Below are 27129 nucleotides of genomic sequence, written 5' to 3' on the forward strand. Positions count from 1 at the left end.
CTGCTACAGCACCAGTATAGGATGAATTCACTTTTAAGTTAATCATATTCAGACCTTTTGAATATTTTAATAATTATAAAAAACAATTCAGTATAACACAAAGAGACTTCCATTATATTCAGTCAAAATAGAATGCATTATTGATGGACCTTTTCTAAAACAGTTGGGACTTTTTATTGCTTAGACCTTTAACACAACGTTCCATATGGTAGGAATTTTATTGAATGTTACTAATGCAGGAGTTTTTGCATATCTCCTTAGAGTTACAATGATGCAGAATCACAAGAATCTTCACACATTCATTCATCTTCCGATCCTGGTAGGTAACAAGGGGCTATCAACTTCAATTAAACTTTAGTAACAATAGTATATTTTAGGCAACAATTTTAAAATACCAAATTACTTCATTTTTTCATGCCAAACCTGGTTGAAAAATTAGTAATGGTTAGGCTCTCTCACATCATTTAAACTTCGACATCTTACCTGCAAGACAACATGGGTTCTTATCTGTAAAATCGACCACAGATGCACTCATTGATCTAATTAGACAAATAATTTACAACCTTGAAAAAAGAAAGTGTTCTGACCTCAGCAAAGCATTTGACTCGTTGGATAACAGTTTAATACTTGAGAAAATCAAATCCCTAGGTTTGATGGAAGAATATTGTTGTGGTATATATCGTACAGGGAGAGAGCAAATACTTGAAGTAAAGCAAGTGCAGAATGGTTCTGAAAGAATTGTAGAATCAAAGCCACATATTGTCAAAATAGGTGTCCTTTAAGATTATGTATGGGCCCAGTTTTGTTTCCAATATTCACAATGATCTAGTTTTTAACACTCTTAAGATAAAACTTTTAGAATTAGAAAGACTAAAAGGTTAAACATTCAAGCCTCAAAATCTACAAAGGGTTAAAGAAAACTTGGCATCTTGGATAATGTTGGATGAAGGTCTATCCTGAAAGCTTCACATTGACAAGAAGTGTTTTTTTTTTTAAAAAAAAGAGTAAAGATTTACAATTTCAATTGTATATCCAAATTTCATAAATTACCAAAATTAGTTTTGGTACGCTATCATTGCCTTTTTAGTAAAAAAGAATCGTTCTATAAATATCCTTTACATTTTTCACAGACCTTTTTTATGAGCACAAATTAATTATACACAGCTAGAAATCTATAAAACTCTATTATGATAAATTTGTCTGATTTACATAGTTGTTATTTTCAGTTGTTAATCACAATGAAAAATTATGAAAAATATTTTTAACATTTGTTTTAACACTGCTCTAAAAAAGTTTTTTCAGTGTTAAATTTTTTCACAGAGAAAGGAGGCTTATTTGATTTCTACATATTCTTAGTTATGACATAGAAGCACACAGTCAATATAATGACAATAGACCTCACAAGATTAAGGAATAGAAAAAACGACACAATCATTAAAGTAGACATTGCCTTCAGATTTATTATTTAAAAGAAAAATATGCTGTTGATACCTTCATTTAAATAATTCTGCTTAACGATTGATAAAGTATAAAAGGGTTAAAAGATAGAGAAAGATAGATAGGCTACATAACTTGACTTACACTATGACTAGTAGATATACTTAATGTATAAAATTAACATACAATTTACAAAACTTAATGGACATGGAGTTTAACCTCGATAAATTCCTAAAAACTTAACAATCTCGAAACTATTTTTTTTAATTAGGGATAGTTCAACAACTAATCTATTATAATTTATCTAATTAATAAAATTAGCCTATTCTAACACTGTTTTGGAGTTTGGCTTTGGAACAAACACAACAAATACTTGGTATACACTAATGTACGAGTATTTTGGTTAAATGCATTGCTATCTGAGGTACATTGGTAATAGTAAGTAAAGGTTGAATGCCGGACTAGCCTCGTGAAATTCGGTTGCTGGAGAGTGGGTCAACAACATTAGGCCCACACCTGTAACAAATAAGAGGAATCTTTTCTTGTAATTGAAATATAAATTTCCTGTAATAATAATTTGATTTTTAGTGTTTATACACAGTAAAACATTATTTAATTTATGAGCTGAAAATTCAATATATTTTATGCAGAGGAGGTTCTTTGGTATGTTTGAGCTGGGAGTAGAAATGAACTCTGAAATATAATCTAGGTTTATCAGTTCACACAATGTGAAAACATCAATAAAAAATTCTTGAAATGTTTCCACAACAATGTTGAAACAAGGTTTCTTCAATGTTTCAACCTTGCTTTGTGTTGAGAAGTTTTTTTTCTCTTCTTAATATATAGCGGTATCAAAATAAACACATAAATAAATGCGTGTATGGGACATATCATGCTTACTGGGCATTTTGCTAACCACTCACACCCAGTGTGGGATTTATTTTTGTCCTTATTTTAATATATCTATGTTAATAACAAAAAGAATAATGTTAAATTCTGGTAAAGATATGCCTACCCTATCAAAACTTTTACAATACAAATTATAGTATAACTGTAGTATCACCCTTACAAAGGTTTTATATATGTTTAGAAGTATCATGTAATACAACAAAAAAACAGATAAATTTAAAAGAAAAACAATTTTCTTGAAGCGTTTCCTCAATATCATTTCCTTCTTTAATTTCTATTTCATCATTAGATCTACATGATGAGCAAAGCAAGATGAAGAATTCAATCTTTTTTTCCACTTGACACCAGAGAAGCAGAAGTCTGTGAATGTAATCCTACTCACCCTGAGAGTGTAATCCCAGGAGCCAGTGGAGAGGGCAGTGCCATCCGGAGACACCTGGAGACACGACACCCTGTTCTCATGGCCATACAGGAGGTTGACCCGTACGCACTTCAGTGTATCCCAGACGTTCACCGTGTAGTCATTGTAACCGGCAAACAGCAGCCGTCCTGTGCAGTTAACAGTCATTGCAACCTTTTAGCAATAAATAGAAACACATCGAGATCGTTGCCAGGAAAACATTTGGGGGAAGGGTCCGGACAACTGCTATCTTCCCCCATAGTAGACAGAGAGTAAGGCACCATTTTGTTCCTTTAAACGCTCTTTACCCGTTTCTCTGTTGAGAACGATCTTTCAGCAGTACATGTCAGTAATACTGAATTATTTAAATAATAATAATAGATTAATAAAAAAGTAATTGAAATAATGTTGGTGATACCAATTGGTGATACCCATTCGCACAATACAAGATGCAAGAATTTATCAAAAATAAAATTCAATAGATTAAGTAAAACTTTAAAGAGTCATCAGGTACTTTCCCTGAAGGTATATAACCATCTGTCACATTTAATCCCAAAGTTTGACAAAACACTTTTCTTAAAGAAATATTATTTATGGCTTTTGGAGAACCCATTCTACTCTGTAGAGGAATTTTTCTCCAATAAGTCTATTTTGTTTTAATAAGATTATGTTATGTTTTCAATGCAGATCCATCGATGTAACTACAGTGGTACCATTGTTATTTACTGTATAGTTCTTTGCATTGCCAAATAATGTAAATTATTATTAAATTACATTAAGTGCATTAATGCTGATATTTGTTGATGTAACTGTGTTGAAACTTTTAACTTTTAACTATCTATGTTGGACTTGGCTACCAGAATGTGCTGTATTTATGACTTTATCAATGATCATGAGATTTATACGACAATAAAGTGATTTTTTTTTTTTTTTTTTTTTTTTTTTTTTTTTTTTTTATTGCAAATTTGGGGAGTCCTGACCCCTTGGACCCCCTTGTTGGCTATGTCCTTGAAACACACTGCACATGTTAGCATTATTATTAGCATTATCTGACTTGGGACATTGAAAAAGGAGGAGGATAGGGTAACAAACATATTTCCTGTTTTAAACAAGCAAAAAGAAGTAAAAACAAATAAAATGGTATTTTACTAAATATATAATCTGTATAATTTCCACTTACCACTAACTGAAAAATCTACTGAATTTGCTCCAAAAATTATGCTCTCTTTACTGTAAACTGCAACTTCCTTGTCTGCTCTCAGGTCGAAGAGGCGACACTGTAATGCAAAAAAATACAGAATTAACTTCATCAATGTATAATTGTATCATTTATTACAAAAACATTATTGGTACATAAATGTTTATTTGAAATTAAACAATAATTATCTTATCATTACAAATTTTAAATTCAAACTTTACACTCTTTAAATGTGTACTAATTTATCACTGTTTAAAATAATTTTGAAGATTGATAGAAAACTGTTTAAGTCAGGCAAGATTGTTTTTCTTTCTTTTTTTGTAATAAAGTTCTCTTTAAATTTTTATTATTAATAAATTACAACCTTATACATTAGTCCCTCTATAGTCTGGTCCTGTGCCAGTCCAATCCCTCCAGTAATCTGGCCACTAGAAAAAGGCAGTGTGAGAATGCCTGCATTGTCGTCATTAAAGTCCATGTGTGAGAGAGAGGGGAATATCTGTTATTGTAACCGTCAATTCAAGTCGGCGATCCCAAGTGGGCTGAGGAAAATGGAGAAGCAGCACATCTTAGTTTTACAAAGGCTTTATGACAATGTTTTGAGAAATGCTTTATAACTAAGAAGCAACAACTACAAACAGTTTTTTGTCAGATATACAAGAGTCTCACAAAACTAACTATTCTTAAGAATTTGACACTGAAGTGGGCCTATTTATTTTTTAGTTTTCCATTTCAATATTATCAAACAATCTTTTTAATGTACAGTACTGCTGATGAGCTCAATACAAATGTACGATAATTCAAATACATACTGTACTTCAACTGCTGCATTGTACTTTTTTATGTTAAGACTATGTACATCTTTATAGTAAGAATTGACTTTTTCAGTAACAATACATTCCATTATGTAATTTAAACTTGTTTTTCAATTGATCTCTGGCTTTTTGACTAATCCGACACATGTCTGGTCTGAATTGTGTCCGATTAGTGAGGGACTACTGTACTGTAATCAGTATTTTTTTAAGTTATCATTTTGAACACAGATGATACGATGTTTTGCTTTAATTAGCTCAGATTCTCTGTACTATTTCATGTCAATATTGATTTTATTGACAAAGTTCTCTGCTAGAAGGAGCACGCTGTATTATTCAGATGTTTTGAAAGCAAAAGCTCACTGATTTTCATCATCGTTGTCTGTTTTTGTCAATCAGCCATTTACTTCCAGCAGACTACAAAAATAATTACAGAGTCTAGTTAAGTATTTGCTAAAACATGTAAACATGTATTTTCTGAGAACATACAAAATATTTTATTATCAGTTTACTCTAGTATATAATAACTATATAACTAAGTTATATAATAAGCTAGTACAACTTAGTTTATTAAGATAAGATTTATATTTTTTGGAATAGAAGGATTTAAAACATATATTTTAATTGAAGATTTTATAAAATTAAAAGCCTTCCTATTTAAAAGGAAAAAAGACAATTTTTACTAAAGAAGCTTTATAAGCAATAATCTTTTTATAATTAGGAAAAACGGGCAGTATTTTATAAAGCGTATTTTCGAGAGACACACTAAAAATGTTAACTTTTATCTCAATTGGTTCAATCTTTAAATTAAATAATAAATACAAAATACAACCAATTAAAAATGCAAGAATTATAACTTTTTAGAAACTGTCACAGGAACACTCCATTAGTTTTTAATTTAATGCAATTTGAAATTGTAACGATTTCTTGTTATTCTCTATTTTTCCGAACCGTAGAATACTCACTGTGGAATCGTCAGAGCCGGTGGCCACAGCGTCGCCGCTAGGGTGGAACTTGACACTGTTAATGTCGGAGAGATGGCCCTCAAATGACTGGACACATTGACCAGTCCTCATGTCCCAGATCAGGACCATCTTGTCACAGCTCTACAACCACAGGAATTGGGGCATTTCAGTACCAATACAAACCGAGCTCAAATTTAAACACTACAAGTCTTAAATGCTAGTCAGCGCTGATTGAAATTGACTTATTTTGAATTTTAATTACTCAAATGAATAATCACTATCAATTTTTACTATAGTCTTCGCAAACTGTTTCTGCTATTTTCAAAACCGGCCTCCCACTTAGTACTGCACCCAGATATATAAATTTAATGTCTCAATAAATCGCACCTGTTGTCAATCAACATGGTGGACTTCAGTAATTGGCTGAGTGGTAGTGTAAGGGCTCACTTGAGGGGCTTGAAAATTTTCATTCCTGTCTATGTCTGTCTGTCCATAGGGTATCTCTCAGACCTAGCAACCTGCATGACTTCAAATTGTGTATGAAGATCGTGTTCAATGATGCTGCAAGTCACTCTATTAGATTTGACTGAGTATTAGCAAACATATTTACATTGGTCTTGCAAGCAAACATGATGGCAGTACTAAAAATCATAGAATTACCAAATATATAAACAATTACAATCATATGACGCGTGTGTTTGATATTTAGTGGATTAGTTGGTTATTACTGTTTGACATTCTATCTGGTCCTTCAATAATTCGTCGTATCAGTTTATTTGTAAATAGACCAGAGAGAGTTCAATTATGGTTCATGTGCCTTCATTAAATTTCACCAAGCATTAGTAAAGCCTATATATAACTCTGCACGATATCTCGGAAATGATTTGACCTATAAACTTGAAATTTTGTATATTTTACTTAGCTTTTACTTCATTTCAAAACCCATTACAATAAATTACTAAAACTCCTCTTGTCTGACGGTCTGCCTTTGTATCTGTTTTCCACTGGATATCTCCACAACGAAATGAGCTATGGACTTTTTTAGAAATTTTGCATGTTACCTCATTTCTACAAAGGCAATGTAATGTTTGATAACGGGCACATCCCTCTATGGGATTTAGCTGAGCCCATATATAGCCTAACCGTCCAGGGGATGTCTTGAGAACAATTTTATCTGTAGAAAAACATTAATTCAAAATTCATTCCGAGTAGAAAAACAAAAATGCTTTGTCCATCACTGAAACATCTTATTCAAAAATAACTCTTGCTCTCTGAAATATTTGTTCACTGTATGCTACTTCACTTATGTAGTAACACTGACCCCAGAGACAAAAGTGTTGCCAGTCTCCGATGGAGCAAGATCGATCGCCATCACATCACTAGCATGACCATGGAATGTCTGGAGGAGCTGACCTGACTCCACATCCCACAGTGCACAAGTAGAGTCACCACTACCTGTCAGGATCTGAGAACATTACCAATAACTTTCATTAGCTTGTGAGAACACAATAGCATGACCATGGAATGTCTGGAGGAGCTGACCTGACTCCACATCCCACAGTGCACAAGTAGAGTCACCACTACCTGTCAGGATCTGAGAACATTACCAATAACTGTCATTAGCTTGTGAGAGCACAATAGCATGACCATGGAATGTCTGGAGGAGCTGACCTGACTCCACATCCCACAGTGCACAAGTAGAGTCACCACTACCTGTCAGGATCTGAGAACATTACCAATAACTTTCATTAGCTTGTGAGAACACAATAGCATGACCATGGAATGTCTGGAGGAGCTGACCTGACTCCACATCCCACAGTGCACAAGTAGAGTCACCACTACCTGTCAGGATCTGAGAACATTACCAATAACTTTCATTAGCTTGTGAGAGCACAATAGCATGACCATGGAATGTCTGGAGGAGCTGACCTGACTCCACATCCCACAGTGCACAAGTAGAGTCACCACTACCTGTCAGGATCTGAGAACATTACCAATAACTTTCATTAGCTTGTGAGAACACAATAGCATGACCATGGAATGTCTGGAGGAGCTGACCTGACTCCACATCCCACAGTGCACAAGTAGAGTCACCACTACCTGTCAGGATCTGAGAACATTACCAATAACTTTCATTAGCTTGTGAGAGCACAATAGCATGACCATGGAATGTCTGGAGGAGCTGACCTGACTCCACATCCCACAGTGCACAAGTAGAGTCACCACTACCTGTCAGGATCTGAGAACATTACCAATAACTTTCATTAGCTTGTGAGAGCACAATAGCATGACCATGGAATGTCTGGAGGAGCTGACCTGACTCCACATCCCACAGTGCACAAGTAGAGTCACCACTACCTGTCAGGATCTGAGAACATTACCAATAACTTTCATTAGCTTGTGAGAGCACAATAGCATGACCATGGAATGTCTGGAGGAGCTGACCTGACTCCACATCCCACAGTGCACAAGTAGAGTCACCACTACCTGTCAGGATCTGAGAACATTACCAATAACTTTCATTAGCTTGTGAGAACACAATAGCATGACCATGGAATGTCTGGAGGAGCTGACCTGACTCCACATCCCACAGTGCACAAGTAGAGTCACCACTACCTGTCAGGATCTGAGAACATTACCAATAACTGTCAGTAGCTTGTGAGAACACAATAGCATGACCATGGAATGTCTGGAGGAGCTGACCTGACTCCACATCCCACAGTGCACAAGTAGAGTCACCACTACCTGTCAGGATCTGAGAACATTACCAATAACTTGCATTAGCTTGTGAGAGCACAATAGCATGACCATGGAATGTCTGGAGGAGCTGACCTGACTCCACATCCCACAGTGCACAAGTAGAGTCACCACTACCTGTCAGGATCTGAGAACATTACCAATAACTGTCATTAGCTTGTGAGAGCACAATAGCATGACCATGGAATGTCTGGAGGAGCTGACCTGACTCCACATCCCACAGTGCACAAGTAGAGTCACCACTACCTGTCAGGATCTGAGAACATTACCAATAACTTTCATTAGCTTGTGAGAACACAATAGCATGACCATGGAATGTCTGGAGGAGCTGACCTGACTCCACATCCCACAGTGCACAAGTAGAGTCACCACTACCTGTCAGGATCTGAGAACATTACCAATAACTTTCATTAGCTTGTGAGAACACAATAGCATGACCATGGAATGTCTGGAGGAGCTCACCTGACTCCACATCCCACAGTGCACAAGTAGAGTCACCACTACCTGTCAGGATCTGAGAACATTACCAATAACTTTCATTAGCTTGTGAGAACACAATAGCATGACCATGGAATGTCTGGAGGAGCTGACCTGACTCCACATCCCACAGTGCACAAGTAGAGTCACCACTACCTGTCAGGATCTGAGAACATTACCAATAACTGTCAGTAGCTTGTGAGAACACAATAGCATGACCATGGAATGTCTGGAGGAGCTGACCTGACTCCACATCCCACAGTGCACAAGTAGAGTCACCACTACCTGTCAGGATCTGAGAACATTACCAATAACTTTCATTAGCTTGTGAGAACACAATAGCATGACCATGGAATGTCTGGAGGAGCTGACCTGACTCCACATCCCACAGTGCACAAGTAGAGTCACCACTACCTGTCAGGATCTGAGAACATTACCAATAACTTTCATTAGCTTGTGAGAACACAATAGCATGACCATGGAATGTCTGGAGGAGCTGACCTGACTCCACATCCCACAGTGCACAAGTAGAGTCACCGCTACCTGTCAGGATCTGAGAACATTACCAATAACTGTCAGTAGCTTGTGAGAGCACAATAGCATGACCATGGAATGTCTGGAGGAGCTGACCTGACTCCACATCCCACAGTGCACAAGTAGAGTCACCGCTACCTGTCAGGATCTGAGAACATTACCAATAACTGTCAGTAGCTTGTGAGAGCACAATAGCATGACCATGGAATGTCTGGAGGAGCTGACCTGACTCCACATCCCACAGTGCACAAGTAGAGTCACCACTACCTGTCAGGATCTGAGAACATTACCAATAACTTTCATTAGCTTGTGAGAACACAATAGCATGACCATGGAATGTCTGGAGGAGCTGACCTGACTCCACATCCCACAGTGCACAAGTAGAGTCACCACTACCTGTCAGGATCTGAGAACATTACCAATAACTGTCATTAGCTTGTGAGAGCACAATAGCATGACCATGGAATGTCTGGAGGAGCTGACCTGACTCCACATCCCACAGTGCACAAGTAGAGTCACCACTACCTGTCAGGATCTGAGAACATTACCAATAACTTTCATTAGCTTGTGAGAACACAATAGCATGACCATGGAATGTCTGGAGGAGCTGACCTGACTCCACATCCCACAGTGCACAAGTAGAGTCACCACTACCTGTCAGGATCTGAGAACATTACCAATAACTGTCAGTAGCTTGTGAGAGCAGCAAAAGACTCACAAAAGTAATAAAAGCTGGCATTGTTTGTTATATACAAGGAAAACACAATTTTAAAACCTTCAGTTATTTTTAGAAGAGATAACACATACCCACACAATCAATTTCAATTTAATGACCATGTAATATATCCCTAACTTATTTACTTACATTTATACTGACTTTTGAGGACCATATTTCTTCAGAACCTTGACAGAACTCTAACAAATACAAGGTAAAATCCTATTGATATTATAAATGCAAAAGTTTGTGAAGAACAACATTTGGATGATTGAACATTTGTATGTTTGGGTGTTTAGTTGTTTGATACTCAATCACATGAAATCTAGTCAACAGATTTAAACAAAATTTGACATGTACATTGCTTAGATATGAGAATAATATATAGCCATATTTTAATTTCAAATACTGCTTATTATGAAATACTTAATCCAAAATTTTGAATTTGGATAAACAAAATACCATCCGTCATAGTGAGTTGCAAATAGTAGACATATGTACTATCTAAAATGTACTAAAGATGGTAGCAGTGAAAAATTCAAACTATTTAGTTTACTAAGGATACTCGAAATTAGTTTCCTTTGGCATTGCGGGATGGCATATTTACAGTTGCTTAGCTACCAAAAACGGAGAGAGTGGACACTAATATGACTCAATACACCATTTTCTCTGAGACTACGCTTTGTGGAAACAAACAAGCATAGTGAACTCATGACCATTGTAAATGGAATCACAAAGGAATGCACCAGACACGTACTGTAATTTTTCATGGCAGAAAACCCATAGTAGGTCCATTTTTCACTAAAGAGACATAAGATACTGATTAAATATATTGTATAACTCCTAAACTGAACCGAGAAAATAGTATGATATAGCGAACAGAGATTGGAAAGCATATAATTCATTAAAACTGGAAATGATCCTACATGAAAAAAACCTGAAAAAGAGCCAGTCACAATTTTACATATCTTCTGATCCTCTTACCCATAAAACTGAAATATATCTAACTGATACAATCTCACTTCAATTTTAAAATCATCATAGAGCTCCATATTATATTATTAATCTTTCACTAAAAAGACTACGGATTTTATTATTCCTCCATTCTGACCTTAAATATTTCAAGTGTTACTTAAATCATTGGAGCTTTTCTACCAAATATCATGGAATTTTGCAGAGAAACATGATTTATTTCCGTGGTGCTTATAAAAATGATTTCATTCTCTGATATCAGGACCACAAAACATAAGTCAATGAACTTAAGTCCAATAATTTATTATAAAATGGATCAGGATATTGTATTTATGTAATGCCCATCACTTATCACACAAGTGAAGAGTATTTAGTATGCTATGGAGTATGCATATGACGCCCTGCTTGTTAAGCAGCAAATTGTGTTTGAAGCCGCGGGTAACTGCTAGTGTACTATATTGGAATTATCTTATAGTGTTCAAGTATAAAATAAAGTACATTAATAATAAAACACCTACCTGCTGATCTGAGTTAGGAAACGTGCAACAAGACATATAACTGGTGTGCGTTCCAACAGTCTTCTTCTTTGCAGCTACATCTTCTTCCAGAGTCAAAGAGTACACAGTTACTTTGTTGTCTAAGCCACTACAAAATGGAAATTACATCATATATGGTACTCACTAAAAAAGTTTTAATTTAAAAGTATATTTTTAATTTTTTTATCATGTTTGTTGGTTTTAATTTTTATTTAGAATATAAGATCTTTAAATTTCAATTACTCAAAAATGTTGATAATCGTGTATGGTTTTCTACGTAAACAATATTTTTTACCCAAATTGTTTGCATTCATAGAAAAAAATAGTTGCTTTTTCAAAACACTCTTAAGCAATGTAACTTAATGTATAGTGTAACTTTCATAGATTTACTAATCTAACACTTTTCATTGCACACTTATAAACATTGATAGGATCTCTATACGCAATCATGTTTTGTAAACTATAAGTCTCCATGAATAATAGTGGTTTCATCACCATAACATAAACTCATGAACAAAATTGAACACTTCAGTCACTAACAGATCTAGTAACTGAACTTCAAACTGCCTTGGATAGTTTAGTTTTGACACTGTCAAAGAGCCCAATTGATTAATCACACTGCCACAGACACTTGTCCAGGAAGTTATTCAAACATTGGAGATCTAATTGGTCTGCTCTATAATCATCTCTGCTTTTAGTGCCGGAACATTGGTCACCTCTGCCCTACATCAACTTCAATTGTAATTGGTGGTACAAGGAAACCTTCAAGATATAGATACAGGGAAGAAACATCAATCTCAACTTGATCAAGAATCTGAATCTGAAACTTTCTGAAAGCATCATACGTCTCCTCTTAGATCTCTCCTTTTAATCGAGACATTATTCTGATGGATTTCTTTTGAAATCTAAAAACTCGCCAAATTAGACCTTGATAAAGTCTCATTTCTTAGGTCTGATGACATGCATGAGCAAATACACCATCTTGAAACAATCTCAAGAAAAAACTTAGCCAGTTTCCATTAGGTATAATACTGAAATAAATGTGATTTAGTATAAGAGAGTACCTTTTGCCCTGGTGGCATGTTGAACCATATTGTATTGTTATCAAAGGGTTTTTCTTGAAAAACTTATGTAATTAGTTTTTGTATAGTATATATTTTAAGATTTGCGTCAGAGAAAAACTGAATGCCAGGACTCAGTTCAATAAAAGTGTCTATTTGACACACAATCTCTGAATTTGCTTTAATGCAATAAGTAATTAATGTCATTAGCATACTGAACTATCTTTCCTTTCTGATTTTTTATTTTCTTTGATTTTCAATGAATAAGTCAAATTTTACATGTATTACAGTACTTAACAATAAGCATTAAAGTTTCAAGATATTTTGCTTAGACCATAAACAATACTTTTTACACAACCAAAAATATATCCCTGTTGAACTCCATACAAAGGAACTCTGGCAATGTCAAAACATTGGCCTCTGTCATTAAGATAGGATATTAGTCAAGTAGCAAACCATATTATATCACACATATTTCTATTTACAACAGAAAATTAGCATATTAAACATAATTAATTCTAGACAGGAACATCAAATGTACGTTCATTATCTTCCTTGACAGTGTCAAGGTTTATAATGGATGGTATCTATTCGTTGACATATTTTTGCTGATTTGACAAATTCAAACTGGTTTGAAGATTTATAATCAAACTAATTATTAATGTTTGTGTTTAAAATGTTTTATTTTTTTCAAAGGCTTTATTTGAAAGTAATAACATTGAAATCAGGTGATAGTAACGTGTTAGTTAAGGATCATATTTTTTTTTTTAATTAGCATCATTGGACGATTTTCAAGTGATCTGTTATCATTTATTTCTTAAAAGATGCCTATAATGAGATTTAATAGCTGGGTATACTAGCGATTAGATTTTAGTCCCATATGAGCCGTGTTTAACTCCAAACACTTGTACAGCCTTATTCTTAATCATCAAATTATGGGAGATATTTATTTTAAAGATACGTTAATTTAAAAGCATCTAAACACATTTTTATTAGTTACTTATTTTTTACCTCAAACTTTTTTATTTTATTCTTTAGTTACTAAAAACATACACACATAATAACAAAAAACTTGAAAGTGTTTGAATGCGTATTTATTACACCTTTAAAATGAGACATTTTACTTAACCTATGACCAAAAGGCTGTCTAAAAATAACTACATAAGGAGTGGGGTTAGTTCTTTTTCTATGTTTATTTAGACATTCTGGCCGTTTAAAATTTCTTTCACAAGCAAAGTTGCATGTCTTATTCAAATATATGATGCTAAAGAGTAACTAAAAACACAAATATAATCAAATAGCCTTCCTGCACATGTATTTAATAGTTTTAGTCACTGAAAATTGTATATAATATAATGTCATTCTAAATATATGTCACATTTAGAATGGCAGTCTTTTCCAAAGACTGTGTAATTTGGCCTATGTTTACTTGGTAGATTAACACAGAGTAATAATTAAGAAATAGGAAACTATTATTTTTTAAATAATTAGTTAAAATCATATTAACTTATTACAAATTATTTTTTATTCTAATCATCAAGGCTGTTTTTATCTTGATGATAATTAGTTGCAATAAATATGTCTTAAATAGTAAGTAGTAACAAATTTTACCATGCTTAGCTAATATACGACTGAAAGTTTACGAATGAAACTGAACTTACCCACAAGCCACCATGCCTCCAGTAGGAGCATAAGCGCAAGCCATCACCCAAGTTGTGGGCATGGTGACAGCATGCTCTTTGTTAGTGGTAAAAGCGTCCCAAATAATCATCTTACCATCCTAAACAAGCAATTCCACCACCTTTACCAAGCTACATTACAGCTTATATCTAGCACAACTTACGTTAAAAAGTCTTAATTCCGGGTCCACAACCAAACCAACAAAGAAAAACAAACAGCAACTCATGTTTCCCCAACATTTTTGAAACAAAAGCGAAACATTTCCGGCAAACAATTTTGTTTTGTTCGTGTTTTAGCAACAACTTTTTTGTTTCCCGTCGCCTGGCGTTAAAGATCAAACTTGTTTGCGTGTTTTGTTTTGTTATCTGGCAACTTTGTTGGTCTATGTGTACGCTTTCCCACAGGAAGAAAAACAAAACTTAAAATTTGTGGTCAGTTTTGTCTCGTCTGTGTGCAAAATGACTTCATCGGGAAAGCACTAAAATGGAGTGTTGACAATACATGTAAAATTAATATCGAACCATATAGAGAAATAAATGTTATGGGATGGGTGGCGGGGGAGGGAAGGGGGGGGGGTATGGTGGGGGGTGTATGGTGGGGGGGGGAGGGATGGTGTGCATGGATGGGGTGGGGGTGGAAGGGGGGGAATGAGGTAGAGGGAAGAGATGGTGGGGGGTGATGGTGGTGTGATGTCGGGTGTGGTGTGTGGATGGGGGTGTGATGATGGAATTGTGGGTGTGGGGGGTGGGGGGTGGAAGGTATGGTGGTAGGTGTGGAGGGGTGGGGGGGGTGTGGTGGGGAATGATGGGGGGTGATGGGGGATGTGGGTGTGGGGGTGGGTAGATGGTGGTTTGGGTGTTGGGGGGGGTGGGGGGGGGTGGATGGTGCTGGGATGTGGGTGGGTGATGATGTGATGGTGGGGGTGGTGGCTGAAGGTGGGTATGGGGTGAGGAAATGCGTTGTGTGGGGTGGGATGTGTGGGTGGATGTTGGGGGATGTGGTGATGATGGGGGGGGGTGTGGCGGGTGGGGTAGGGGCAGGGTTCTGCATTAGTATTTTGTTGCAGATCGAGTATTGATCCATAGTTTTATCAGGTTGGTAGATTCATTATGCATGTCATGTTATGATTTATGTCGCCCACATATTTTATATATAATGCATATCTATTGATATTTCATTGCAGTAATTATTGCATCATATTAGTATATCAGAATTTCTGTATATTATATTTTTCATATTGCAATAGTGGTTTTATATTTTTATTTTTCAGCTATATTATATATTCATCAGTGATGAAGTATTTTGTCCAGTAACTATTTCACATTTTTTATAATTGTTCATATATTATGTATTTCATCATATTGTTTATCAATATATGAGATCATGTTATTTAGGCATTATCATCATTGATTGCGTGGTGCTTTGTTGGTGTGTGATCATATCATTAATTATCAGTCATTTGCTGTGATTGTGTGATTCATGGCCCATGGTCATGTTCACTGTTGATCAGCATCAGGCTTGTTTTGTTCATTCATATTTTTCGGAGAGGATCAATATTGTAACAGTCATATATACTAGTGATGTATTTTGTCCTCATTCTTGTTCTGGCCATTGATCAGTCCAGCAGAAGTTGTATAGGATGTTAATTTGATCTTGACCATAGCATGATGATTTTCATAGATTTTATATTATTTGTGTCAGTTGTTGTGGATGATTAGATCCCTACAGTCGTCACCCCTGATTATAAAAATCTTTAAAAAAACGGCAGACGCCTTAAAAGGAAAATAGGAATTTTGATGTAATGATTCTTCAGAGGAAGTAACAGAAAGATACAAAAAACATCAAAACCCAAACCAAAAGAATACATGAAATTATCAGTACTTGAAAACAACCGTAGCTGGTTAAAACTTTCGTTTCGAATGTGGTTTGTTATATCATCAATTAAGTTTCTTAAAAAGAGATAAAAACAAGCCAAGCCCAAGTGGGATGATAGGACGGCGATTAACGAATACACAGTAAAAATTACTTATAAATAAAATAATTAATATTCATAGATATAAAATTTACATATAATTATATCAAAATATATTTACATATAGTTTAATACCTATAACATTCTATCATTTTATCCTTAAAAAATCAGTACTTTTGCTCAATGAGAATAACAAAAATTTTAACTGCCATGTGAACTGTTATTAGTTCTTACTAATTAGAATAATAAATCATTAAATCAATTAAAAAATCATTTACCCCCTAAACAAACTACTTTTGCTCATAGATTACAAAAATTTAACTGCCAAGGAACTTGAACCTTGCTCAGACATAAAATATTCAGCAAATTCTTTTCTTATTTCCAAATCTACTACAGATGATTTTCTTGCAGTCTGTTGTAGATTAAAAAAACGACTAGAAAGTTTGTTGAACTTTTCTCCCATCGCCATCTTCTCTATTGTACCACTAACAATATGTTCAACATCAAAGCTGTTTGGGTGGATTATATTTTATTTTTCCGACAAGACACCCTTAGAAAATGTTATGCAAACAAATGCATGCCAAAGTCCACTTTTTCTACCTTTTCTGGTTGTACCCGCATGGTTTGCGAAACGACATCCGAAACACAGACGCTAAAATGCCAAACTCAAATTTTCAACTATTCTTCGATGCACGTGAGATTCGGTAATTGAAGTCACGTTCTATTGACCCCTTATCTTGAAGGCCCGCTATAAACTTGGTTTCATAATGCATGGTTTAAGGGGAAAGCATCATCTGCGACTAAAACATAAGGACTGTTCTTTGTCCCATTCCAAGAAGAACACGTTTTGTGGCAAATTTACGTTTTCCTCCTTCAACCAATAGTTTGTAAAATTGCGTATTTTTTAAAACCACCCTCCGTCAGAGATTCCGTCCTTGACAACCAAACGTTTGTCATACAGATAACTTTATAATTTGCGGCGTCACAACAGCAAAAAGAACTACACTGAATGTTCCTTTATAGTTAAAAAATTCACAGCACTGAATGTAGGTTGCCTCGATAACAAGGGGCTTTCCGCCTTGCGCCTATTCAATGTGGAAAGCGTGCAAAACTTGTTGAAATCATCGCTAACTTTTACCTCATTCCTCTTCACTTTTAGAGTCTGAAATAAATACAAATTAAATTTAATTGAAAGTTTCTTCATATCATCTTTTTTTATAAATATACATTTTTTTAAAATATTTATATGCATTATATATTAAAAACATAACAATCTTTACTTATACAGTAAAGTGATGAATCCAGTACAGTATATGAATGAGGCAAAAGAATCCGAAACAACTGACGATGATACCGCTAGCGTCAGCCAGAGTACAAGTAATATGTGGAGAATTACAAGAAAGCTACGAAAGTTTTGCATGCTCAAAAGGAAATTACAGAAAAAAACACCAAAAGCTTAAAAGCAAAATCTACCACACCAAAGAAAAGATTTCTAACCAACTAGTGAGACGCAAAATGCAGAAGTTTAATGGATGCTAACAAGAAGTATATAAAAAAATAATCAGCAAGGAACATCTGTACAACCCGAAATTGAATTTGAATATATCTGGTGAGCTAGTTTGCTAGAAAAAGTGCGAGAAACTTTCGTAACTCCTTTATGCGCAGCTACCTGATGCAGCAGTTGATCAATGATCATCTCTACAAAGCAGAAATAGGAGAATAATGACCACCCAAAAAACAGCAGAAACTCAAGAGCAATTGAACAAGTCCGTTCCTTCATTTTCGATCTTCCAATTGCAGTTCACCAAGTTTCAACAGATACAACAGACAACCACAATTATATGAGTTCCAGATAGCATACGGTCTTGCGCAAGTACCCTGTAGCGTTGGAACCTCCTCAATCCAGGCTGCATACAACATTTTCAAACCCACCCACGTTCAAACCTACGAAGATACTGAACTAGTACCGTCATGCCTCAAGCGAAAAACATACCACCCAGATTGCTGAAATCCTGGCCAGCTACGCGAGGATAGACAACAAATGAATCAGCTCAGTCCAACACTGTAATTTTCAGATACATCCAAATAAAAGTTATTATTAAAAAATCAGTTTATTTTTATAACGCTACCTATTAATAATGTATAAATTTTACCTTGACATACTGTTATTTAGTGCACTTATGAGAGCATCGCAGGTTTCTGGAATTATTACTGAAATTGCCTGTTTGGATACTTAGAAAAGATACATCAGTCTCTGGTAATACGCCCCAGTTGCCAAAAATCTTAAAGTAATCACTAAACTTTCTGTTACACTAATGGCAATTTCAAAATTTGTAATTTTTTTCTGATCGAGGGTCACAATGAATTCTATTAGATTTTCAAGATCAAGTACTGTCATTCTTAAAAAGTTTTTTGAAAAGCGCATCGCGAATTCTCCACTAATACTCTAGTCGTCTTTTCTAAATCTTCCATAGTTCGCTCAACATAGGTTTTTTTTTGTCGGTTCTTTCAAGCTTCGTCCCTAACCCAAAAACGTTTTTTTCCTTTTTTGGTTTAGGGAATAGAAAACCAGCTGCCATAAAAAATAATTCATTGTTCCTTGTAATGTCCAAATTTCGAGCTCGCCACACTCATTTTCTTTATCGGGAACACAAGTTGACTGATTTTTGTTTTTCATAATGTGGGACAGCAGTTGACAATAATTTTCCTGTTTTTCGAAAACTTGCAGGTTTGGTTGTTGCTGAATTTGTTGGAGTATGTTGTTTTGTTGGTTTGGTGTGGGACCCGGCATTACAACAGCTATCTAGTTTAAGTGTTTCATTAACCCTTTGAAGTCCATGCACGCTATATACCATCGGATCCTTTAATCATTCTTCAAAAGATATATTTGTTAACAATTGTAGTAAATATATTATTTTCTTGTTGCCAGTTACAGATATGGAACTGTTGATAAAGACAAAAAGTAATACAACCGAAAAGTTTGTAAATAGTAAAAAGGTGTTGATCGATAAAGTTCAGCTATTTTGTAAATGGTGGCATATTTGAAAATTGTATAATTAGAGTATTTATTTGATTCGAAGAACAATCGTATTTGCATATTGGTGAGTTTAATTATTTGTTTTTTAATAGGCTTAAAAATTATGTCTGTAGATAACTTATTCTAAAAATTTTGATTTAGGAAGCTTAAAAAACCTACTTTATTAACATATTTGTTATTCGTCTACCAAAGCTTAAAAAATTGGCATATCTATATAACTTTAAAAACAAACCTTAAATATAAGTTTACACCCAGGTAATAACTGTTTATTACTAATAATTATCAAGACTGTTTATTAGGACAAAGGTAACTGCCACTGCAGATCTGAGGCTTCGCTATAACATGGGGCGAAAGTTTAAAACTTGTTATATTTATAACAGATTAAACTTAAATTTACAATACTGCATTAACCTTTTTAGCGCCAAGAGCCTGTATATAGGCTCAACCTGTTAATTCATAAAACGCCAAGAGCCTATATATAGGCTTGGACAAGTTCTGACGTCAAGCGCCAAGAGCCTTTATTTAAGCTCTCATCACTTTCATGCAGTACACAACCATTTATTAATCAATATCAATAAAATTAGTACTGATTTATGCATTTTATGTAAAATTTACTATAGCAATTAGAAGCAAATATTCGTGTATGACCTAAAGTACAACAATAACATTACATGCTCTATAAACCCGTTACCATTACAACAATTAGCTTCAAAGATCCACTAAAAGCTTCCTACAAATCCACTACGATACAGATTGTAGACAAATGGTCTGAATACACTTTGGTTAAAACTAGTCAGAATTTCACTAATTTTCTTTATTGTCATCATGGCTATAAAACTAAATAGTGTGCAAATTAAATGGTGTGCAGATTTGTATCGTTTCTTTCTTGTTAAATAAAACTAGTCTACTGACAATGAAAGAGTGCATTTGGTAGCAACCAACAGAATGAACAGATCCACACAGCGTTGCTACATCACAATAAAAAATTGTTCACACTTTTTTAAAGTAAAAATTAAAAATAATATGAAACATTATCAAATGAACTTGCATATCAATGTACTGCCCCAAGTAAACATTTCCATATCAAACTATAATCATAATGGAAGATTCACTGCCTTGTCATAAATAATAAATTGCACATAATAAAGCTATTTGGAGCGGTTTCAAAAGTTACTTACTCAAAAAAGTAATGAGCTGAGGACTGTGCCATTGCCTTCTTAAAAATCTAATTTAATGAAGTTTTAATGTATCTAGACATGTAAATAGCTGCAGAGATGGAGTCTTGTACCATTTCATAATACAAGTCAAAGTAGGTCTGAAAAGTTGGTTGAAATGTAAATATTGAAAAATTGAGCTTGTAAGTACAGTGAAGAACAAGTCTGATGTCACATACCCGTAGTTGCCTATCTAACCAAACAAACTCTTTCACTCAACTACACTGTTTCATAATTCATTGTTTGGTGTATCACTGCAAATTTTAACATTCCTTAGTTTTACAGCATCATATAAATTTAATATACGGTCATTGATATTTTTATGACTAAAATCTACTGTGACATTGCTATATTTATGACAAATATTATTGTTATACATTAACTAACCCATTTACAATCCCATTCATTTTAAATATCATGTAAGTAACTGTATAGAACCAACTGTAAACCGTAGAACATTACAGTAAAGATGTGAAAAAACAGGCAGACCAGTGTTGTGGAACTATTTACCTGAGAAGATGAGACAATATGCCGCTTGTCAGGCGACCAATCTGAACACAAGACTTTAGCCTGGTGACCCTTGAGCACCCTACGAGGTTTGATGTTGAGATAGTTGATCACATCAAGCCTCTCGGCAACTGTGCTCACTGAAAATAGAATCAGAATGTCAGATACAAAGGAGCAGTCTTTAGGCTACACACACACATTGGAATTAACATATAAAATCTCATGTGTTAAAAATTTAGTATCCAAAAATTCTTTAAAATATTTAATTCTCAATTATGAATGAGAACTCCTACTTATTAAATACCTCATAACTTTATCTCCCATTGTATTAGGGTTCCCCAAGTTTTAATCCGTTATCGCATACTTGGACAGTTAATGAAAACACAACAGTGATCAAGGAGTCACGTTTGTCAATTGGAACAATGCACAAAGCCAAAAACACGTATGAGACAATATGTTGACTGGTTGGAGGAAGTAGGGAGTAGGGGAGTAAAAGCAAGTGTTATTGTTTTCATGAAGCGATGTGCTTCTGAACTACTACAATCCATGGAGTTTTATTGGAGTTTTTGAGGAAATGTATTACAATAGAATTGGAAGGGTGTGACATTCACTACTTGGAGTTTATATCTATTACGAAGAAGCATTATTTATTAAATATTCAAAATATAGAGGTCCGAAATATACAAATCAAATAGTAAAAATTTATTCTGTCTAAGTTACAAACCAAAATACCTCATAATACAGAGACATTTGTGAAATTAATAATTACAAACAGTTAAAGGAAATTAAAATATAATCTTATCAGGGAATTTGTTAAATCAGTGACCGTTGTTTGAAAACTCAACAGTATGGTAGATTGTCACTATCTGTTACTCTTGTGATTTAACACACTGATATCTCATAATATTGATGCCGATTGTATTTCACTTTGTAATTTACAACACCGCCAATGATTACTGTAATGGGGGGCCAATTACAAATGTAAAACTAAGGTGGCAACCGATTTTAGGTTTGGAAAATATTTTTTTATATTAAATTCATAGTCCTTTAAGATAACTTCCCTGAATACAGAAAAAGAAGAAAAGAATTTGTTGTCATTCCACGTGAAATTATAGGCATATAAAGTACGACATTTAGACGGTAATATGTTTAAGTTAATATAAAAATGGCTAAGGATAAAAATGTTAAATATTTTACAGTAGGTAGCCTACATGACATAGCTTCAGTAGTAACATGTGCTTTTTCTTTATAAATAATTGTAATGAAAAGTATTATGAAACAAAATTCATCAGTACATAATGTAAATATTTCACACTTTTATCTTCAGCCGATTGTATTTGGGCCTGATTAAAAATTTCCTATTTTAGATGTGTGTAATTTTACAAGGAGTGGTCAAAAGAATTGTTTTATTCAAAGAAGTTATTTTAAAGAGCTATGAATTTAACATACAAAACATAATTTTCAAGCCTAAAATCAATTGCTTCACATAAAACTGCACATTTTTTTTCATGTTAGTGCCTATATACAAACTCTCAGTGCCTATGTACTCTGCATCTGTGCCTGATTCAAGGAATCATAGTGTCACACAATTTCCCTCTTTATCAAGTCCACCTCATACCACATTCTGTTACTATTACAGACTGAATATTATTTTATATCATTACCAAGACTAGAAGAAATAAAGAAAGAGGTAGTAACAGGAAGGATAAGAAGGGTGCTAATAGTAAAATTACACACCTACATGTGGTAGAGTTGGGTAAGACCAAATAACTCCTAAAGATGCCATCTTATTAGTTTCCTCCTGTTCGTCTTTGTACGAGTACAAGTTTATTGTCACTCTTTTGTGTTTAGATTAGTATCTGTGGCTACACTTAGTCATTATATAATTCTCGTTGCCAACATTATGACTTAAAATCATTTACACCCCTAGCCCAGTTCCGTCATTTATTTATGAACAGTTTCTTAACCTGACTTTCAGGTCTCAACTGAGGTGGTGTTCCATACATAAGCGGAAATAATAACTCAACATAGGATACAAATATAAGATGAGAAAAATTATAGCATGGTCACTAGTATCCACAACAATATGCAATTTTAATGAAACTAACTCCCATGTGGGTTAGATAGGCAGACTAGCTTAACAATAGAGCACTTGAAGTACTGATGGTAAGTTTAGTCGAATAAGTATAATTATGCCATCCCTAGAAATTTGATTTCCTCCAACAACTCATCATTTTGAGACAACCAGATCTCTTGCAGAATGATTGTGCATGACAGAAAGACACAATTACTAGCCATATCACCATACTTTTCAAATTCAAAGTAGAGTGCAGTTTTTAGGGGCAACATCACTTTTAAAGTCTCCCTCATTACTATCAAAGAACTGCTCCTATGTTAATTCTAAGCCCTATTAGATAAAGCTGCAGCCACACCTTACATACAGTAAAGTATTTGTAATTATGGTAATTCTCAGCTATTTTTGGATCAACTTCAATTGGGTTTGTCTTATAACAATTTCTAGTACATCAAGGTCAAAAAATTGAAATGTAACTAGACATCGCAAACATGAATTTATGCTGCAGCAAACAATGCTTGATATTTAAAGTTCACTTGCCACTTCTCACTGCAGAGGCTGCATAGCCACGTGATCTGCTCTGTACAATCCATTATTTTGAGTTCGAGTCACCTTGACAACCCAATTGCTGGACAATCTGGGAAATTTTAAAAACTGCCAAATCTTTCAATCACTCTAACGTCTTAAACAATCAATTGACTCCAGGTACATAATACACAAGTAATAACTACAGGTGATCTTTAATGAGCCTATTTTCAGATAGTAAAAATACCTTGCTGCTATGGATTTTGAAACTTTTATTGTTTAATGGGAAATAAATAATTAGTTAATGTTTCACAGCATCTAGTTTTGTTTCATTTCCTACATAACAAGATTAGAAAGCTTATTTTAAAGTATAAACGGAGTTAAAGTTGATCCATTGATCGCCCAGAATTTTCGTGATTTTGATAATCATTCTGTAAATATTACATGGTGTAAGCCTAACTGTAAAATAACATGTTGTATACCAAAACCGTAAATGTCTAACTAATTTTTAAGTTTTTGCTATTGCTTAGTAAGAAACTTCCAGTTACTTTTCTGTTAAAACAGGTAGGAAAACAATATCGCATAAGCAAAAATTATTATGACATTATGAATATTAAGCATATATGCATGACAATTAAAACCAGTTCACTAAATTATAAACCTCAATAAGATGCCAAAGACATACCATATTACAATTGTGAGATGTCAATTGTCTACAATAGAGGACAATAATTTTAGATAACCTCAATAAATCTGTAGCACTGCTATAATTCATTCTATGTCAGAATACATTTATTAGTCATGTACAGTGAAAAATAAATATCTACATTGTAACTTTCAATATATCCAGCTTTGGGAAAGAAAATTTGTTGTAATACAACTTTCAAAGTTAAGATAAACATTACATCATAAATCATTTCCCCCATTTATTTATTGTTATAGAATTTAGCATTTGATATCTCACTTTAAGGTATTACTTGTAAACATGCATTTAAATGAGATTTTGTTTCTTATAGGCTATATCATTAATTTTAAGTTAACAAAAAATCCCAGTTTTAAAAACTTATAAACTAGATTATGAAAAAATTATCCACATTTTATAAAAAAAAATCATTTGAACAAATACACAAACTATGTTTATAAAATAAGACACCAGGCAGACCATGATCAAAATCAAGGAATAAATATGATTATAGTTTATCTTTATTCTTACAGGATGTAAATCCCAACAAGAACATTTCAGTACATGTCCATCATGTACAAATTAGACAAAATTTGGTCAAAATAAAAAAACTTTTTAAAATATGGAGTCTTGGAACCCCATCCCAGCCTCCCAAAGGAGATCCTTTTAGACATAGTGACAGCATCAGTACCTGCAGAAATACCATTTCAGATTAGCTAAAGTAATCATAAGTCTACGCTGCTCAAACAAAGATGAAATAAAACATAGTTAAATTTTATGTAATCTGAAACAAATACATTTCTTTTACATTTAAAAGTATAGGTTCAATACTGTATAATACGATTTTAAAATCCTAATTCAGCTTAACATTATCACTCAAAATTAATTCAAAGTAAAATCGTGTTTGGAAATTAATTCAAAGTGAACATCGTGTTTGGTTATAGACTATTGGCGGCAAGAACAATAATGTACATGTGTTCCTTGTTTCACAAGGAGTCAAACACGTTTATGCTTGAAAATAGTAAAAGGTAAGTAAGCTAAATGTTACTGTTTTGTTCATAACATTTTATAAATATAGATAATTTTTTATTTAGCCTATAGTTAATATATTTATTTTTAAGATTTAAAATCAACAGAACTATATTGTTATTTGAAATACCTATTACATACATACATAGCCTAATTTGGTCCGAAAATTTGATTTCAGTATTTTTAGATGCTCATAAATATTGATGATACGGTGTGTTGGTGGCTGCTTATTACACTGCAGCCACGCCTACTTGTACCCACACACCCCCAAAGTATTGAAATAATTCTACATTTACTATTACCTTAGACTTCAAATTTTTACTTGTTGTCTATTAAATTATAAAGTAAATTTTGAGTTCGTAATGTTGTCATGACAATAGCCAAATTGAAACACAATATTGTTGTCTGTATCACAGGCCATAGGCCTCAGTGCTTACTAAGTGGGGTAAATTATAATAGGATATTGAGGTCCTACATCCAGCAAAACTTTACCAATCTAATTCAACGGATTCACATAGGTCTATTCTGCAAATATATGTTAAATTGTAATTTAAATTTTAAGAAACTTGTGTTAATTGACATTAAAAGGTGGAAAAATTATTTTGTATGTACATAATTATCAATTTATGGACCAAAAACCACAGTTGGCTTCATCAGCACTAGGCCTAAATCAATATCCTGAAACATTTGGTATCTGCATTATAAAAATAGGGTTGCTTCCTCAAAATTGCATGATTCTCTTGACAAAATGAATGAACTTACGTGTAACATCATTTAGTTTTTGACGTTCATCTTCAAGTTTGGTTTTCAAAGAATTGGCTTCCTTTGTTAATGCTTCAATAGATTCAACTTTAACACTTGCATCTTGGGCCATTTTTGTTGGTATACGATTATAATAAATTTAGAATAGAAAACAATTAGTTCAAATCCTGCATCACTCTTACAGCACTACACTTTCGCCTTCCTAAAACACCATTATAAACAACACTCAATTCAGCGTTTCTGTTTTCGGAGTGGCTATATGCCCGGTCACCGGTCTTAGTTTCAAAGGACGGGAAACGACTATGACGTCACAGACTTGACGCCAAAGGTTTTGAAGTAGCTCTAGCACTGTGACGAGCTCCTCTCGTGTGTGTTCAATGGGGCGATCATGCCAGGTGGTGAGAAAGAGTGGGGGCAGAGCCGAGCAGTACCGATAAATCCCGAACATTCCTGACAAACCCTGTACATGCGGCTGATAGCGACCTCAGTTCGGAACGGTTCTGATTTCTATTATATTCCGAATTAATGAGTCGTTTTATATCCGAACATATCTGCAAAAACATAGAAATTGTATCGAATTAATTATATTAATATTGAACTTTCTTTATAACTCCAAAGATACTTTACAAAATGTGAGATGGTGCACAACGAATAAAATGTCATAATCTAGAATAGAATAGAAAAATTATTTATTTTTCTTGAAAATATGTACAACAGTAAAATTATATAAACATCATTTATACCTTAAGCACAAACACAAAACATTGCTCCTTAGTTGTAGACACAATTGACATGAGAATAAAAATAAAACAATGTTACTTTTTGTTAAAGAAATATGAACATGTCTTTTTTTATTTTAATACAGCTAGGGTAC

The 27129-nt window shown here is 34.0% G+C and overlaps 1 protein-coding gene across 1 annotated transcript; it reads right to left on the minus strand.

The window, feature by feature from the left end:
• Positions 1-1434: 1434 nt before the first annotated feature.
• LOC124355502 (guanine nucleotide-binding protein subunit beta-5-like) lies at positions 1435-26511 on the minus strand. Its single transcript, XM_046806664.1, has 9 exons — positions 26256-26511; positions 21187-21323; positions 14435-14553; positions 11695-11821; positions 7043-7186; positions 5722-5862; positions 3927-4023; positions 2729-2895; positions 1435-1953 (listed from the first exon to the last, which is right to left on the minus strand). Exons 1-9 carry the CDS (start codon positions 26365-26367, stop codon positions 1942-1944), a joined length of 1056 nt encoding a protein of 351 aa, XP_046662620.1. The 5' UTR covers positions 26368-26511; the 3' UTR covers positions 1435-1941.
• Between the last annotated feature and the right edge of the window lie 618 nt (positions 26512-27129).

The sequence above is a fragment of the Homalodisca vitripennis genome, chromosome 2 (assembly GCF_021130785.1).
Source record: "Homalodisca vitripennis isolate AUS2020 chromosome 2, UT_GWSS_2.1, whole genome shotgun sequence".
NCBI lineage: Eukaryota > Metazoa > Arthropoda > Insecta > Hemiptera > Cicadellidae > Homalodisca > Homalodisca vitripennis.

Excerpts from the sequence above, each read along its gene's own strand:
- LOC124355502 (XM_046806664.1), bottom strand. The coding sequence starts at position 26,367 with ATGGCCCAAGATGCAAGTGTTAAAGTTGAATCTATTGAAGCATTAACA. Across the intron at positions 21,324-26,255 it reads AAAACTAAATGATGTTACAC|TGAGCACAGTTGCCGAGAGG; the intron begins GTAAGTTCATTC and ends TTCTATTTTCAG. Across the intron at positions 5,863-7,042 it reads GCAACACTTTTGTCTCTGGG|AGCTGTGACAAGATGGTCCT; the intron begins GTCAGTGTTACT and ends CTGTGGTTGTAG.